Source organism: Cicer arietinum, chromosome 2 (assembly GCF_000331145.2).
Source record: "Cicer arietinum cultivar CDC Frontier isolate Library 1 chromosome 2, Cicar.CDCFrontier_v2.0, whole genome shotgun sequence".
In the NCBI taxonomy this organism is placed as follows: domain Eukaryota; kingdom Viridiplantae; phylum Streptophyta; class Magnoliopsida; order Fabales; family Fabaceae; genus Cicer; species Cicer arietinum.
The window spans coordinates 7,115,977-7,133,488 of NC_021161.2; the positions used below are offsets into that span (position 1 = coordinate 7,115,977).

The window sequence follows — 17,512 nt, forward strand, 5'->3', positions numbered from 1 at the left end:
CAATAATTTGATTTAGTTTCTTCACTCTATTTTGGTGAGTCTAAAGACACTACATATAGTAGAATTAAAATTAGGTCTCGAATATACTTGTTAATAATGATTTAAATATAAAAATATAATATTGAAAATATATAAGAATTTGTATATTTAAAAATTTATATTTTGTTTTTTAATATATATATATATATATATATATATATATTTAACAAAATTCCTTAAAAGTAAATTTTTTATATAATTCCTGAATTATATTTTTCTTCAAAACTGAATGTTTATTCTAGAGTTTAAGAATGACCACCATTTTTTGCTGTTACCGTAGAATCAATATATATTTTTAACTTACTTTGAGTGGGTTATACAATTGATCGATAGTTAACTTTTTTGCTGAGAAATTATAAATTTTAATTTATAAGCATTGTTTTAACCACACCTAAAGGTTTTTTATAAGATTATAATATTTTAGTTAAATAGTTAATCAATTTAATTTATTCAAATATATACGTTACCGTATTTTTTATTTTTAGAATTATCTAAAATTAAAATATTTATAATTAAAATTATTATTAAAAATTATAAAAGCAGGAATACTAATTAAATTTTTTTAATCAAATTAATTATAATTTTCTTACAATATTTTTATCATTTAAATATAATATATAATATATCTTTATTTAACTTATCAAACATAATAATATAATTATTTCGTTACTCATAAATCTTTAAAATAATTGAAATTATTTACTTAGGAACGTTAAAAAATACTTTTAAATTATATTAAATTATTTTGTTACTTATTTCATTTTTTTTATTAATTTATAAAAAAATATATAATTATTTTACAAAGGTGATTTTATTGTTTAAATTTAATATAGATTCTATCATGTATTATAAATGTTGTCACAAATAATATTTTTATCATATTTTGTTATCATGGAGACATATTAATGTAAATATTTATTATATAACATATTTTTTTTAATTAATTCTCACCACCAAAAAAAGTTTTAAAAAGTTTTGAATGATGGAAAAATTGAATAAAAAAATACATAGAAAGAAAGATTGCGTCAAATAAAACCGGCTAGGGCCTGCGAATGAGCGCAAAATATTCCAAATCGGAACCGTCCACTTTAGATGAGGCATCCCTTTATCACCGTTGGATTACCTCAGACGCGTTTTGACCAAAGTTTTGAAACATTCTTCTCTCCCTCAGTCAACCTTAAATTATTATATTTCTAAATCTATTTTAATTAATACTTTCTCTTCTTAAATTAATTGAAAAAATCTGCAAATCCCAAATCCAACATTTTCCTACTACCTCCGACTCCGTCTGTCTCTTTGTAGTTTACAGCTTCCAACTCCAATTATTTGAATCAATCAAAGTTTCCATCTTTACATTTTTATACAATTTTGCTCTTCTTCATATCTCAGTAGATTTTTCTTTCCATGTTTCTCTCATTCCATCCTGTTATGAGTTGTCTCATTCATGACATAAGCTTATTAATAACATAAATATAAACTCTTTTTTCAGTCTAAACAGTGGTTGTTGCAGATTTTCAAAATTTAGTTTTTGTTTCTTTGATGCATAGAAACAAACACATAGTGACTAGTGAAAAATGGGAAACAATTGTGTTGGATCAATAACCTCTAAAGATGAAATTCTTTCCTTTATTCTTCCAATTTCATTGTGGTGGTCACATCCGATCAATGTAATAGAAATTTCCAATTCATATTCACCAAACACAAATGCTTCAGAGACTGTTCAACAAAATCCACCAATGGTAGTGAAAATTGTCAACAAAGAGATAAATAATAATGATGATGATAATAATAATAATAATAATAATAGTAATAAGCCTTCAGAGGAACAACAAACTTGTATATCAAAAGATTCAGAACAACCAGTTATTATGGTGTTGAAGGAACAAAAACCAAAACCAAAACCAAATCCAAAACCAATGATGTTGCAAAATATTAAGAGGGTAGTAGCAAAAAGTGCTGGTCTTCAAGCAGAATCAGTTTTGCTGACAAACAGAGGTCATTTTAAGGAGTACTATAAATTGGGAGATGAACTTGGGAAAGGACAATATGGAATTACTTCACTTTGCTTGGAGAAATCAACGGGGAATAACTATGCATGCAAGTCCATTCCAAAGGTGAAATTGATAAGAGATGATGATTTGGAGGATGTAAGGAGGGAGATTCAGATAATGCATCACTTGGTTGAGAGTCCTAATGTGATTTCCATTAAAGGAGCTTATGAAGATGCTGTTGCTGTTCATGTTGTTATGGAATTATGTGAAGGGGGTGAGTTGTTTGATAGGATTGTGGAAAGGGGTCATTATACAGAAAGAAAGGCTGCTAAACTTGCAAAGACTATTGTTAGTGTTGTAGAGGCTTGTCATTCGCTTGGTGTAATGCATCGCGATCTTAAGCCTGAGAATTTTCTTTTTGTTGATGGAAGTGAAGATTCAACTCTCAAGGCAATAGATTTTGGAATGTCTGTGTTCTTCAAACCAGGTTTGGAAATTAAGTTTCTTTTTTAATCCTTTTCTTCAATTAATACCGATCTTTAACCGTAGTTGTTTTTCGGAGTTTCAATTCGTTTTGTGGTTACTTACTTTAATCATTAGTAGAATTACACTTATAGTATAGGGAAATGTTAGTGATTAATTTATTAAGGAGGAGGACCAGGAAAATTGATCCAAACTATGAGGCTAATCCTTCGAGGACATTTACAGTACAATTTACTTTGTATTATGGAACTTATTAAACATTTTTTTTTACTGAACTATACCTAAGGTTTTAAATTGTGGTCGGGGAAACGTTCACAATCTTTAATACTGAGGAGAATCATTGTCAAATTTGGCTTATGTAGCGTTAGTTGCAATTACAAAGGCATCAGAAACTATGATGTCTCAACCTAGATAGTGGTCGCGTATATATTATAAAATAAAAAAATTTCGATATTCAATAACTTATGTATCGATTAATAGATATTTTAATCTAATAAAAATCACCTTTTTATAAAATATATATATATATATATATATATATTTTATCAAAACCTTAATTATACTATACCTACTATTGGTGTAATAATCATAGAGAATATCTAGAGTATGTGTTTGTGACTAACAACCTTCGTTTACAGGAGAAAAGTTTAGGGATGTGGTAGGAAGTCCTTATTATATTGCACCTGAGGTTCTAAGGCAGTGTTATGGTCCAGAAGCTGATGTGTGGAGTGCAGGTGTGATCATATACATTCTCTTATGTGGAACACCTCCTTTTTGGGGTGGTAAGATAATAACTTGGCGATCTTTTCATTTTGTTTAATTACTATACCCTTTTTTTGTTTCTCATAAAAATTGAGAATGTTGATTTTGTTCTTTGTTAATAGAATTGGATCAAGAGATATTTGATGAGATCTTGTATGGTGATCTTGATTTCTCTTCTGATCCTTGGCCAAGTATATCTGAAAGTGCAAAAGACTTGCTTAGCAAGATGCTTGTTAGAGATCCTACAAAACGGATAACAGCACATGAAGTTCTTTGTAAGTTTCAATACTCCCTTCTTTTTTTTACATTATGAATTATGATACTAGTGAAACATATTTCATATTTTCTTTATTGTAGTGTTTTTTATTGTTTCTTTTTATGCATCTTCAGCTCATGCAATGTATGTTTTTAAAGAAAAAAATACATGTATATACAGTGCTTAATTTTTCATTACTTTGTTTAATCATATATAGAACTTGAACTTTTTATTGCCATCTTGTAAATGATGATGTTCCAATTCTTTTGCAGGTCACCCTTGGATCCAGGTTGATGGAGTTGCTTCAGACAAGCCTCTTGATTCTGCAGTTTTGAGTCATCTAAAGCATTTTTCTGCTATGAACAAGCTCAAGAAAATGGCTCTTAGAGTTAGTAATTTATCTACCACATAACTCTGTCACATGAGAGTATATATGCTTTCTATATTTTGGCAATAGTACTAATAGATTGTTATTTTTTATATATTGAATCTTGTTTGCAAAGTTGAATATGCCAACCTAATATTTTTTGTAATTTTTCCTGCAGGTTATTGCCGAGAATCTACCTGAAGAAGAAATTTATGGGTTGAAAAAATTGTTTAAGACGATAGACACGGACAATAGTGGTCAAATTACTTTCGAAAAACTCAAAGTTGGACTGAAAATGTTTGGTGCCAATCTCAGTGAATCCGAAATTTTCGATCTAATGCAAGCTGTAATTATCAATTAAAAATCATCTTCAATTCTCTTAATGTCACAAAATAAAGCTAATATGTTGATCTAATAAAGTAGTATTGATAATTCTTGTAGTTCATTGTTATAATCTATTTGTTTCCATTTTTGTTTATTATTGCAGGCAGATGTTAATAATAGTGGCACAATTGACTATAGAGAATTTATAGCTGCAACATTACATTTAAACAAAGTTGGAAGGGAAGATCATTTAGTTGCAGCTTTCTCATACTTTGATAAAGATGGAAGTGGCTACATCACTCAAGATGAACTTCAACAAGCTTGTAAAGAATTTGGCATTGAGGATGTCCACTTGGAGGAAATGATCAGAGAAGCTGATCAGAATAATGTAAGTACATTTTACACCAACACAATTTAGTGCTGTGTCTTATGAATGAAAAACTATAATGCATAAAGGACATAAACATATGAGATAATTATGCAGAATAATGAACTTTACTGAACTAATTTTTTTATAAATAACTAGATAATCAATCTCATGATATATATTTTTCTTAAATCCAACTAAGAAGTAAGAACTAACAAATTAAAAACAAACAGGTTAGCATTGTCACAAGTGATGTATTGGTTTTCCTGATCATATTGAAACCACTGTTTTTAAAAAGTAGACTGAACCGGATGGTTCAACCGGGTGAACTGAGAATCGATCAGTTCGTCGAACAGATTCTGGTTGTACTAGAGTCTGGTTTTCATTTTATTTTATATTTTTTTCCTCCCTTTTTAATGTTTTTAGAGTTATTACTTATTTATTTATCCGGTTCTACCGTGGTTGAATCGGTGGAACCAATTGAACCATGATCAAGAGGTTTGCCAATTTAATCTGCAGTTTGGTTTTTAAACCATGAATTGAAACATAGCTATGCTATGTGTTTCCATTTTCCAACAACTGAATGAAAAGTACATTTAATATTCTCAGTCATGCTTTTTTCAGATCATTCTTATTAATCCTTAAGTAATATGTTTGTTTAGCTATCATAATTTCTAGCTATGCTAAACTAAATTTATGATGCTTACAATAAAAATTTCAAATCTCGTACAGTTTTTCATGATGCTGATCTGTTCATGTTTAACTTTTACTCTTTCAGGATGGCCAAATAGACTACAATGAATTTGTGGCTATGATGCAAAGAGGCAATGCAGATTTAGGTAATAGTGTTCTAAAGTGTAGCACTAGCTTTAACATTGGATTAAGGAAGACCGAGGCATTATCAGTATGTTAACAAAACGTGTATGAGTTTTTCTTCTCTTCAAAAAAGCTTAGTCAATAGCTATTATTATGTAAAAAAAAATTTTTTTGACAAATATTATGTAAAAAAGTTGATAGGTAAATTATTAGGAAACATTAGCTTGTTAATTGTCTTTTGAATATCAACTTGGTGACATCTAAATTTAAGCCACACAAGATTTACTTTAGGAGAAATTGGTGCATCTTTTTCAAGTAGGACAGTTCATCTTAACAAAGTTAACATGATCTTATGAAAGAGTGACTTGACTTGACTATGGATTGGAGTTGGTACCATACAGGAAGCTTTTCAAATGGCCATTCACTACTTGTCATGCTTAACACCTAATTATTCAGAAATGTAGTTTAGTATAGTCGCTTTATTTTATATATATATATATATATATATTTAAATTTGTATTAATTTTTCTTGTTACTAAAGAACACATTTTTTTTGAAGTGATAGTTAGTATACATGTCTAGAAAAAATGAAAAATGTTAAAAAATATTTTTTAAATAACTAATATTTTATTTTATCTTCGTAATAAAAGTTTACTTCAAGAGTATTTTATTAAAAAAAAATAAACACACATTTTAGAAAATGAAAATAAGAAATATTTTTACAAAACAAATAGATAAGAAAATTTTAGAAAGTAAATGCTTAAATGGATTCATCTTGTAAATACAACCCATATTATATTTGCAGGTATATTTGATATATTAAGGTACAAGTTTAAACTAAAGATATTGATTTATTCTTCACATTTAATGTAAGTTTCGCCGCAAACTCTTTTGAAGAAAAAAGTTTCAAATAATTGAACATCAGAGACTCACTGGAATCACATAAATTATCAAACCTCAAGAGTATTTACGTAAATACTTAATTTTTAACATATATAAGAGCATTTAGGTTTAATTTTTAACATTACTCTAATCCTAATTATAAGAGACTTTTTCAAGTTTTAAAATCTCATTTATAAGATAAAAGTTATAATTTTTAACACATATTTATTGTTTACATGATTTTTTTTCTTTATTTCAAAATTGTTGTTTTTTCATATTACATGTGAGTATAATTAATGACTCACTAGAACAGATTAATAAAACTATAACGGGGAGCAGATCTAAAAAGTCATTGTATATATTAGTTTCTTCGTTTCACAATGAATCATACACTTATTCATTTTACACACAAATTAATTCAAAAATACAAGTGAAACAAAATAAATTAATTAGATAGTATAATTGAATACAACATAATTAATGTCGTATTAAGTATTAATATTAGCATTAATTTTGAGATATTATTTTTACAAATATATTATTCATTGTAATACCGAATATGTAACATTTTTATAAAAATCATATTTTATATTATATTAGAATTAAATTATTAATTAAATAAATTATATATATATATACATATATATATATATATATATATATATATATACATATATATATATATATATATACATATATATATATATATATTCATATATATATTCAAGAGAGAGGGAGGGGTTCTCGTCATGCTCACCCTTTCTTAGTTTGGTTGTTGTGTCTCACCATTTCTCATTTTCCATGCATGGAGAAACATTTTTTAAAAAGATATTCAAAGATCACACCAACTAATAAAGTTCTTTGATTTTGATTACTTTTTTGTTTCTGTAATAAAACCAGCACATACTTAGAAGTCTAAAATTTGAAATGATATTGTTTTAAATATAACATAAATGCAATAAAGACGTCATATTTAAATTTAACATGTGATATTGAGAATTTTAAAGTCAATAAGAGAAGGGAGAATAAGACATTATATATTTTTGGCTAAATTCCCTTAACTTAATTTCAGGTAACGTTTTAGTCCTTTATCTTTTTTTTTTTCTGACTTAGTCCTTTATTTTAATTTTAAATGACAATTTGATATTTTATGTTTTAAAATTTCAACAATGATAACTTTTTTTATACAAAAATTCAAAAAAAAATTCAATCAAAACTCATAAAATTAATTATATTCTTCAATATAATACAAATTTCATCAAATTCGTAACGCAAATATTCAAATAAACTCATATTTTTATACTTTATTTGATATTTTTAAGAATAAAGGACTAAATCGGGAAAAAAAAAGTTAAAGGACTAAAACGTTACCTGAAATTAAGTTAAGGGACCACAGATGTAATTTAGCCTATATTTTTAGTTTTCTATATTACTTTATTCATGATTTTAGTTTCTTATTTTTTAAATTTGTAATTTTGATCATCTTAACTTTTAAATTATATCATTTTAGTTCTCTATCAATATAATATATAATATGTAACATATATGTTAATGTCTCGACTCAAATATGCGAATATGGCAAAAGATACGAGGAGTTGAGGTTCCACAATTAACATGTATAGTCACAACATCAATTTGAATAAACATGTTTAATTTAATAATATTAGTATTTATTTATCGTATTAAATTTAAATGATAAATATTTTAAAAGTTTTAAGTATTATATAAGATTATTTTCTTTTATAGGTTAAATATGCTTTTAATTACTATAAAATTCTATTTTTCAGTTTTAATCTCTATAAAATAAAAATACAACTTTTTTTCTAATCTTTCTATTTTCAATTTTAGTAATTTTAGACCTTCTATTTTCATCAATTCACGGAATTGATCCTCATATTTTAAAAATTGATAATTTTAGTCGTCAATTACATTAATTAACTAAAAAATGTCGATTTGATATATTTTAAATGATATCATATATAATTTCATGATATAAATCATCTATATATATTAATTATTTATATATTTTAATTAAATTACAAAAATAAAATAAAAATCTAAAATTAAAAGTTAAGTTTTTAAAATATTTTATTACAATTTCATGAGTGTTAATAATTATATATTATCATACATATGTCATGTTATTTCTTATTTAAAATATATTATATTGTTATTTTTTAATTAAAAAATAAAATAAAAAAGTCAAATTTTAAATTAAAAAAATCAATTTTATGAATTAATAAAAAAAAAACTAAAATTCCAATTAAAAAAATTTAGTTGTAGATTTGACATGGGAGTGGGACCCTGAAAAACATAGAGAGCAATTTGGATCCTGTGATCGTGGGATCATGGTACAACTCAGCGGTTAGTAGGAGTTGGTGGGGTACCTATCATTGTTTGCCTAACGTGCGACCAATCATGTTTGTTGTTCCTGCCATGTCATCCCATATCACTCACCCGTCAATGTTCTCAAACAGTCTTCTATCTTCTTGCCCAATTCCTTCAATGCTCTATTTACTATACTGCCCTTGTTCCCGCATCACTTGTGTAAAACTAAGTTACCCATAAAGTTAAGTGTTAAAATATATTCACGATGTTAAAGTCACGAAAGAAAATAAGCAATTAATTTTAAAGTAATAAATATTATTTTTATTATTAATTAATAAATTTAAAGGTAAATATAATAGAAAATGTTTGGTGTAAACAATATAAAAAGAAATAATGTGATATATTGGTGATGTGACAAAAAAAATTAAAAAAATAAATGTATAAAAATTAAAAATTTAAACATATAAAAGTTAAAAATATTATATATACATGCATACAAAGTTGAATGCAATAAAATATAAATTTCAGTTTCCTTACTTTATAAAAGTGAAAGAAAGAAAATGGATTTAGTATTATGCGTTTAAATATTCTTTACATTCACCTGAACCAAATTATAAGAGTGATTTGTCCTCACATATAAAGATACAGGGTACTAGTATGTTTCAGCTAAACAATAATTCATGGGATGTGGAAAAAATTATCTTCTTTATTATGAAAAAACATTGTCTTATTCATAGTTAATTACCTCTTTTTAACGCAAGGATGGAACTCAGTACATAACTGTTTTACATCTAGAACACAATCACTAAATCAACAACTAAATCATGTCAAATAAAATCAATTATACATACATATATTTATCAATATTTTGGAAATATTTCACAATCTCCCACCATTTTCAAAATATATCTAGTCCCATAATTTTGAAAATATCATAGTTTCAGATAATTGTATCTTACGATTTGAACCATACTTTGTAAGTTATGGGTTTCACTTATCCCGAATAGATTGGTAGACAAGTTTTGAACTAGTTATTCATTAGAACAAGTGTGCACAACTTACACATGAAATCTCGATACTATCGAAAGAATTTTACAGATGACACATTTGATAAGGCATTGTGTCATGTACCATTTTAATGATAATTTAAGAGTCAGACCCTTTAACTATTTGAAGCGGCCTCACCTCATCCTCACATAGGTAGACTATATCAGAAATACACCCACAATATGTATTTAAGCAAATTCATGCTATATGTCTATTAAGAGTAAAACTCAACCTTCCAACTTTATACTTATGGTCCAAGTACTTTCAACCTTTGGGATCTATCTATATCCAAGTACTTGCAATCAATCTAATAGTGTACTTTTATCATTGAACTCAAGACTTGATGTTACTCAAGTGTGAATCGATTTTCCACCATTGATGATTAATTAGATATGGGCTTGAGTCTCATCCCCAATGATGTCTTCAACACCATGTCCCTTGTCAGACCTTTCGTCAAAAGATTTGCAAGATTCTTTTCAGTTCTTACAAACACTATGGATATTACTCGATTTAAAATTAAATTTTTTATATAGTTATTAGACCAATATATCTAGTTTTTTCATTATATATTTGACTATATGCTTTGGATAGTGTGGATTGACTATCACAATATATGGATATCGGTGTCATTGGCTTTGGCCAATTTGGTTTCTCATACAATAAATTTCTTAGCCATTATGCCTCTTTACTACCTGCAGCTATGACAATGAACTATGCAGTCATTGTGGAGTCGGCAAAGCAAGTTTGTTTCTTTGATCCCTAAGAAACTGCACCTCCACCAAGGTTGAAGATCCATCCACTTGTGGAAGCATGATCCTCAACATAAGTTACCCAACTACATCTATATATCCTTCCAAAACTGAAGGATATCCACTATAGACTAAACTATAGTTAATTATTCCTTTCAAATATTTTAATACTATATTAACAACCTACCAATGTTCTTTACTTGGATTGCTAGTATACCGACTTAATCTACCTACATCATATGTTATATCAGGTCTGGTATAGGTCATGACATACATAAAACATCCGATTACCTTTGAATAATATAGTTATGCCATAGGGCATCCTTTATGTGGTTGTAAACTAACATTTTGATCAAATAAGATAGAAACATGTTTGCAATTAAATTGATTAAATTTCTTTAGCACTTTCTCAATATAGTGAGATTGAGATAAACCAATATTTACTCCATCTTTAATGATTTTAATTCCTAAAATCACATAAGCTTCACCTAAATATTTCATATCAAAATTTTTTGATAAGAAAGTTTTAGTTTTTTCTATCTCATCTAAATTGGTGCCAAAGGTTAACATATGATTTACATATAAACAAATCATAACACCATTTCCATTATGAAATTTACTATAAATACACTTGTCAGATTCATTTATTTTGTATCCATGAGAAATCACAACTTTATCAAATTTTTGGTATCATTTTTTGGGTGTTTGCTTTAACCCGTATAAAGATTTAGTCAATTTATACACTTCATGTTCTTGCCCTTTGATAACAAATCCTTCAGGTTGTTTCATATACACATCTTCATCTAACTCTCTGTCTAGGAAATCAGTTTTAACATCCATTTGATGGATTACAAACTTATAGGTAGAAGCTAGATCCAAAAGCACTTTTATAGATGCAATTCTTACAACAGGTGAATAAGTATCAAAGTAGTCGATACCTTTTTTTTGTGTCAACACTTTGGCAATAAATCTAGTTTGAATTTATCAATGGTACCATCAACTTTCATTTTTTTTCTTCTTAAAGATCCATTTATATAACATGTTGGTTTGGATCCAGGTGGGAGGTCTACTAATTTCCAAGTTTTATTCCCCATAAATGAGTTTGTTTCCTCTTGGATGGCTTCTTTCCAAAAGGCAGAGTCTTGAGACTTTATTGTCTCTTCCTATGTGTCTGGGCCACTCTCTAAACTGTAGCAAATTGGTCTATCATTGTTAATGGAATCATTTGTACATTCTACAAGGAACATAAAGAAGTCTAGTCCATAATTTTTCTATTTTATGGCTCTTTTACTTCTTCTAGGTTCTGAACATGTCAAAGTATCATTATTAGATACATCTATTGACTCAATCATTGTGTTAATAGGATATAAGTCATTAGTTTCAAATGAAACTTTTAGAGTGCATTAAATAAACATAATAAAATCTAGAGCAATCATCAATAAAAGTGACAAAATATTTTTTACCACCAATTGTAGGTCAACCATGTAAATTGCATACATCAGAGTGAGTTAAATCTAATACCTTAGAACTTTTTTCAACTCTTTTAAAAGATTGGCTTGTGATTTTAGTTAGCATGCAAGTAGTACATGAATTTGAATTTTTATCAAAAGTTGGAATTAAATTTGATTTCATCATATCATTCAATTTTCTAAAGTTAATATGTCATAGTTGCATATGCCATAAATTACAAGACTCAACAATATAAGCAGAAATCATATGATTATTATAGTTAATAACAACATTACATTTGAACATATTTTCACAAAGGTAACTCTTCCCTACAAACATACCACCTTTAGAGAGAATAAATTTATCTCCCTCATATACACATTTGAAACCAAACTTATTAAGTAAAGGTACATAAATCAAGTTCTTCCTAACATCAGGAACATAAAATACATCTTTACGAGTAAGTATTGTTCCAGAATTGAATTCAATCTCCACTGATCCATTTCCTTTGACTTGGATAGTTGAGGCATTTTCCATGAATCAAACACTTCCATCTTCTTCATTAATGGTCTTAAATAGTTCTTTGTTTTTGCACACATGGCGGGTATCACCAGAGTCTATCCACCAAGATTCAACATCTTCAATCATGTTGAGTTCAGAAATGACAGCAACAAGATTATATTTTGTTGCACTTGAGTTCTTGTCTTTGTTCTTCTTTTTCAAGAACATGCACTCATTTTTAAAGTGTCATAGTTTTCCACAATGATAACAACTTCCTTTTCTTTTCTTTCGCTGTTCATCATTACAATTGTGTTTTTTATGATATTTATCAAATTCTTGATTTCTTTTCTTAAAAGTTTTGCTTGAATTTCCTTCCTCCATTACATGGACCTTTTCATGAGAAAATTGGTTTTTTAGTATCCTCTTGTTTATGGTACACTTCTTATAAATGAATGTGATTACCCAATTGCTCAAGAGACATGTCATATTTCTTATGTTTCATGGATTTTTTGAAATCTTTCCACGAAGGTGGAGGTTTGTCTATTCTGGAGGATACAATAATGGTTTCACCCATGTGCATATGATGTTGTTTGTAGTTATTAAGAATGCGTTCAATATCATGCATTTGTTCCATTACTGATTTATTATCAACCATTTTATAATTATTAAATTGAGAAACAAGAAACTGCTTACTTGTAGCGTCTTCTTGCATGTATCTTGACTCTAATTTCTCTCATAGTTCCTTTGCAGAGATGCTACTTTAATATATATCAAACAAGGAGTCAGACATTCCGTTGAGAATATAGCCCATACATATATCATCATCATCATTATCATTGTCCCACTTCTGCCTTTCTCTTGTTTCTGCTAATGTATCCACTTCCTTCTCTAGTGATATTTTGGTGTTCAAAATATACACCACCTTCAAAATTGTAAGAAGCAATTTCATCTTTTTCTGCCAACGGATAAAGTTTCCTCCATCAAATTTCTCCAACTTCACAAATTTAGAAGTAATTTCTTTGAGTGATGCAGCCATTGGTTGAAAATAAAATTGAACCTAAAAATCGTTGACTCTGTGTTGGTGACAATTGTTGCAAGACTTTAATAGTGAAGTTGTTGATGAAGATTATATGTAGCAAATTCCAAAGCGTGTTGTTACACTACCTTTAGGTTCGATTCAGATGACCGACAAATTCCTTTCAGGGTACTTTGGAAAACCTTAATATGATTTGCATTGTCACACCAATAGTATCTTTCAATAATATATTACAAAAAAATGTTTTTTATCCTTCACTCATGCATTAGAGAATAATAGCATGACTTAGAATATAAGAATTAGTGAGAAAAGTTGATGGCAATCTCCAAATTTTCGTGTTTTCATTATGTCCAAAGTGACACTATTTATAGAAAAATAATGTCACTTGAGAAAAAGGTACAATTCTTGGTTTTGCTATTCTGTTTTGAGGATATATACATATAACGTTTAGTAATTGACTAAAGCATTGCAATAGTTTGGTGGTTAGTCAGCGCCTCTTTTCGCGTATGACCGAGTCAATCTGATGTGCCTTTTTAAAATATAATTTATGCAAAAAGAAAGCACAAATAAATTGGTTTGGAATTGATATATAATCATGAAAATGACAAATGATTAATGTATTTTTTTCTGGATTAATTAACTAATTAATTGCACCACCTATGTCTTTATGGCATATAACCATAGAGTTATAGACCGACAAACATTATTAATAACTTTTTTAGCAATCAGCCAAACATAATAAGATAAAAAAAAGAATATAAAATACCAAATGAAGAAATAGGACCAATGTCACCTCTTGTTTCCCACTCTTGATTCTCACCCATGTACATGTACTATGTTATGTAACTTCACTTTTGAAATGGTTAAGTGACACTTAAACCAGAAAAATAAAATAAAATAAAATAAAATTTGCTTATGTTTACGGTTACATAGTTTAGCAGTTACTATTAATCTCTTACTTGACCTTTCTTCCCACAAATCAAATCTCTCTTTCTCTTAATTTGTAGTATGGTTCCAAAGAAAACTTAGAGTATCACAATCACCAATTACACTTTGCTTCAAATATCACACACCATCATCATATTCTACTCTACTCCCTTCTCTGCACTACCAATTTTTACCATAATTCAATCTTTGAATTATTAAATTCAAATGTCCATTTAAGTATTGTTAAGCAAACAATACAAGAATATAAGTTTTTTTAGGTAATTAACCTTGGTGTATATTTAACATATCATCATTTCTGAATTTCTATATTTATGTTTATTTTCCTGATGCAGTTTGTCTTTCTATTATTGTGTTTTTGTGTTAATTCTATATAGTGCTTATTTTAGTGACGTGTGCAGGGGATGAAGATTAACCATTTTCATTCTTTACGTTTGTCTTCCATGTAGATTCATAATTTCATACATATAAAAGAAATTACACAAGAACGTATCATCAAATGCTGAAGGCCACATTTCTTCTTGTGACACTCTTCAAGTTAAAACCTCTAAAAATTCAAAGCGTTCTAAGGTACCAAATTACCAATATCATACATAATTTATCAAAATTGTTTGTATAACATTTAACTATACGAAATTGTGACCGACACTTCAGATTCAAGGCATATCTATTTTTTACATGTGTCTGACACCAACACAACACTGAGTCATTTGATAATATCTAATCACTTATATTTTCTTAAATTATTATCGATTTTGTGTGTTAGTGCTGTGTCTGATGTTCATATCTTATCAGTGATTCATAGGTTGCAACACATTATACAATGTAGAGAAATTCTTATGATTAAATTTAACATGGTTAGGAAACAATGAGTAGAGAAAGTGCTGCTACCAAGAACAAAAAATTTGTCAAAGATAAATCAAATTTGAAGGACACAACTTCAATATTTCGAAAACAAAGGCCAACACTTTCTCAAAACTTTTCTTTCCCAGCCAAATCAGCTTGTGAAGATGCTATGCAGAAAAGCATTGATGGAAAAGTTAAACATGTTCAAGGTAATGATGATACTAGAGTTAAGGCCTCATCAACTCTTCATCATTCAAACAAATCCAAAAACTCTGAAATGAATTCAACCAAGGAAAAAAGAAACAATGAAGGTTCAAATAAAAGGACTACTTTGACATCAATGCCTAGTTTGAAGCGTTCTGTGGTAGTGATTCTTTTTCCTCATTGCATTTCTTTGCTTCTTACATTGTTCATAAAAAATATTTTGATTCTATGTGACAGTTTGGAATGTCTACTTCAGTTGTTGCTGTCACCAAGAGCCACACATTTGAGGCATCCCTATAAGTCACAACATTTACTCAGTATTTTATATGTCATTTGAGCCTAAAATGTTATATGATTTTTTTTTATGCATATGTTATCAGAATTCTGCTGTTCGTCAGAGAAACATATGTTCTGGATTTTCATCCAGATTGGAAGAAAGAGCCGAAAAGCGGAAGGAGGTAGTAGCTCGAACCTTACAATCTATCGATGTTACTATAGCGAATTTTATATGTTAATCTATCCTTTTTGGTTTCTTTTTTTCTCAGTTTTACTCAAAGTTGGAGGAAAAAACTCTAGCCAAGGAAGCTGAGAAAACTAACCAACAAGCCAAATCAAAGGTATTAATGAATTCTGTTCCATGTTATGGTTTGAGTTTTTATCAGCTGTTTTTAGCTTATTCTTCTCTCCATTTTTTGTTATCAGGAAAACCAAGAGGTAGAGATCAAGCAACTGAGGAAGAGCCTGACTTTCAAAGCCACTCCAATGCCAAGTTTCTATAAGGAACCACCTCCAAAAGTTGAGCTAAATAAGGTAACAAATTGGTGTCATGAAATGTTTGCTTGTATGCATTCATTATCTATAATACTTTTCTTCCTTATATAAATTGTAATGCATTTAATGTACTAATTAGATACCAACAACTCGTCCAAGATCTCCAAAGCTTGGAAGGCACAAAGAATCTTCTGCTATGAACAACAACTCAGAAGAAACTAAGGCAAATATCATAAAGATGTGATTTCAAAGAAACAGATGAGTAAAACACAAGTCAAGGTGAAGTTACTATTGGAGTATAAATTCATATCATTATTATGTAAGATTAGGACTCTGTCATTAACTAGTATTGTGAATATACACTTTGGTTTCATTATTATGTTACTGTCTTTTTAACATTGTGTAGCCTTTTGTGATGTCTCTGAAGAATTTAAAATGTCCTTTATGTTTCCAACAATATATTTTTTTTTAATTAAATTTTACGTGTGAGTATAGTTTTTGAAAAATAAATATCATTTTACAAAAGAAACAAAGTGAAAGGTCAAAATTGTTTTCAAAATAGAAGTCAAATTGTTGGATTGTGAAATTTAGGAGACCAAATGTGTCTTTCAATGAAAACTTTATTTCATAAAAAATAAAAATCTAACTTGTAATATTTGAGAAGAAAATATGGAGGAAAATTCTCGAAAAATTAAATTTTAAAAAATAAATTTATATTTCTTTTACTTTTATCGAAGTCATCTCAGTAGAATTATGGTTTAGTCGAATCATAATTTTAATCTCTTATTTTAAACAATGACATGAATAATTAATGTATTTAGATGATTGTATATTGTGAAATATAAATTACAATTTAGTATACCAATTTTTAAAATAAAGAATTAAAAATGTCGGACTATTAAAATAACAAATCAAATATATGAAAGAGTGAAAATAGAGAAATAAAATTACAACAGAAAGTGAGAAAATCCACCTTTCCCTTTCCACCGTATGGCTCCTGAACTTTAGTTGCATGCTTGTAAACTTTGATCGTTATTAATAAGTTTATGAGTGGTGCATGAGACGAATCTATAACCATTCATATAATTAAATGACCCTACTTATATAATTTAATGTAAGATATGCAGAGTGATTAGTAGCTGTCAATGAATAATGAACTTTCAACAAAGTCTTGAATCACAAATCATCTATTTAGTGTTCAAGCATTTGTCTTTTTATTTTTTATTTTTTTTTATATATTTAATAATTTTTTGTATCACTATTATTAGTCTTTTTGGTAGCATATGATCATATATTTGTGTTGATGTATCTTGTTCATACTGTATCTTGATTTAAAAAAAAAAAAATTG

At 28.0% G+C, this 17,512-nt stretch overlaps 2 protein-coding genes across 2 annotated transcripts; both read left to right on the forward strand.

The window, feature by feature from the left end:
- Nucleotides 1-1,269: 1,269 nt before the first annotated feature.
- LOC101505073 (calcium-dependent protein kinase 24-like) lies at nt 1,270-5,702 on the forward strand. Its single transcript, XM_004489800.4, has 7 exons — nt 1,270-2,517; nt 3,152-3,295; nt 3,398-3,550; nt 3,804-3,919; nt 4,077-4,244; nt 4,386-4,610; nt 5,368-5,702. The coding sequence occupies exons 1-7, from the start codon at nt 1,614-1,616 to the stop codon at nt 5,500-5,502; spliced, it is 1,845 nt and encodes a 614-aa protein (XP_004489857.1). The 5' UTR covers nt 1,270-1,613; the 3' UTR covers nt 5,503-5,702.
- An 8,552-nt stretch (nt 5,703-14,254) lies between these two features.
- On the forward strand, nt 14,255-16,571 carry LOC101509998 (uncharacterized). The gene is made up of 7 exons (XM_012712773.3): nt 14,255-14,602; nt 14,792-14,912; nt 15,205-15,552; nt 15,773-15,850; nt 15,938-16,009; nt 16,095-16,202; nt 16,303-16,571. Exons 3-7 carry the CDS (start codon nt 15,211-15,213, stop codon nt 16,405-16,407), a joined length of 705 nt encoding a protein of 234 aa, XP_012568227.1. The 5' UTR covers nt 14,255-14,602; nt 14,792-14,912; nt 15,205-15,210; the 3' UTR covers nt 16,408-16,571.
- The last annotated feature ends 941 nt before the right edge of the window (nt 16,572-17,512 follow it).

Excerpts from the sequence above, each read along its gene's own strand:
- LOC101505073 (XM_004489800.4), top strand. The coding sequence starts at position 1,614 with ATGGGAAACAATTGTGTTGGATCAATAACCTCTAAAGATGAAATTCTT. Across the intron at positions 2,518-3,151 it reads GTCTGTGTTCTTCAAACCAG|GAGAAAAGTTTAGGGATGTG; the intron begins GTTTGGAAATTA and ends CTTCGTTTACAG. Across the intron at positions 3,920-4,076 it reads TCAAGAAAATGGCTCTTAGA|GTTATTGCCGAGAATCTACC; the intron begins GTTAGTAATTTA and ends TTTTTCCTGCAG.
- LOC101509998 (XM_012712773.3), top strand. The coding sequence starts at position 15,211 with ATGAGTAGAGAAAGTGCTGCTACCAAGAACAAAAAATTTGTCAAAGAT. Across the intron at positions 15,553-15,772 it reads CTAGTTTGAAGCGTTCTGTG|AATTCTGCTGTTCGTCAGAG; the intron begins GTAGTGATTCTT and ends ATATGTTATCAG. Across the intron at positions 16,010-16,094 it reads ACCAACAAGCCAAATCAAAG|GAAAACCAAGAGGTAGAGAT; the intron begins GTATTAATGAAT and ends TTTTGTTATCAG.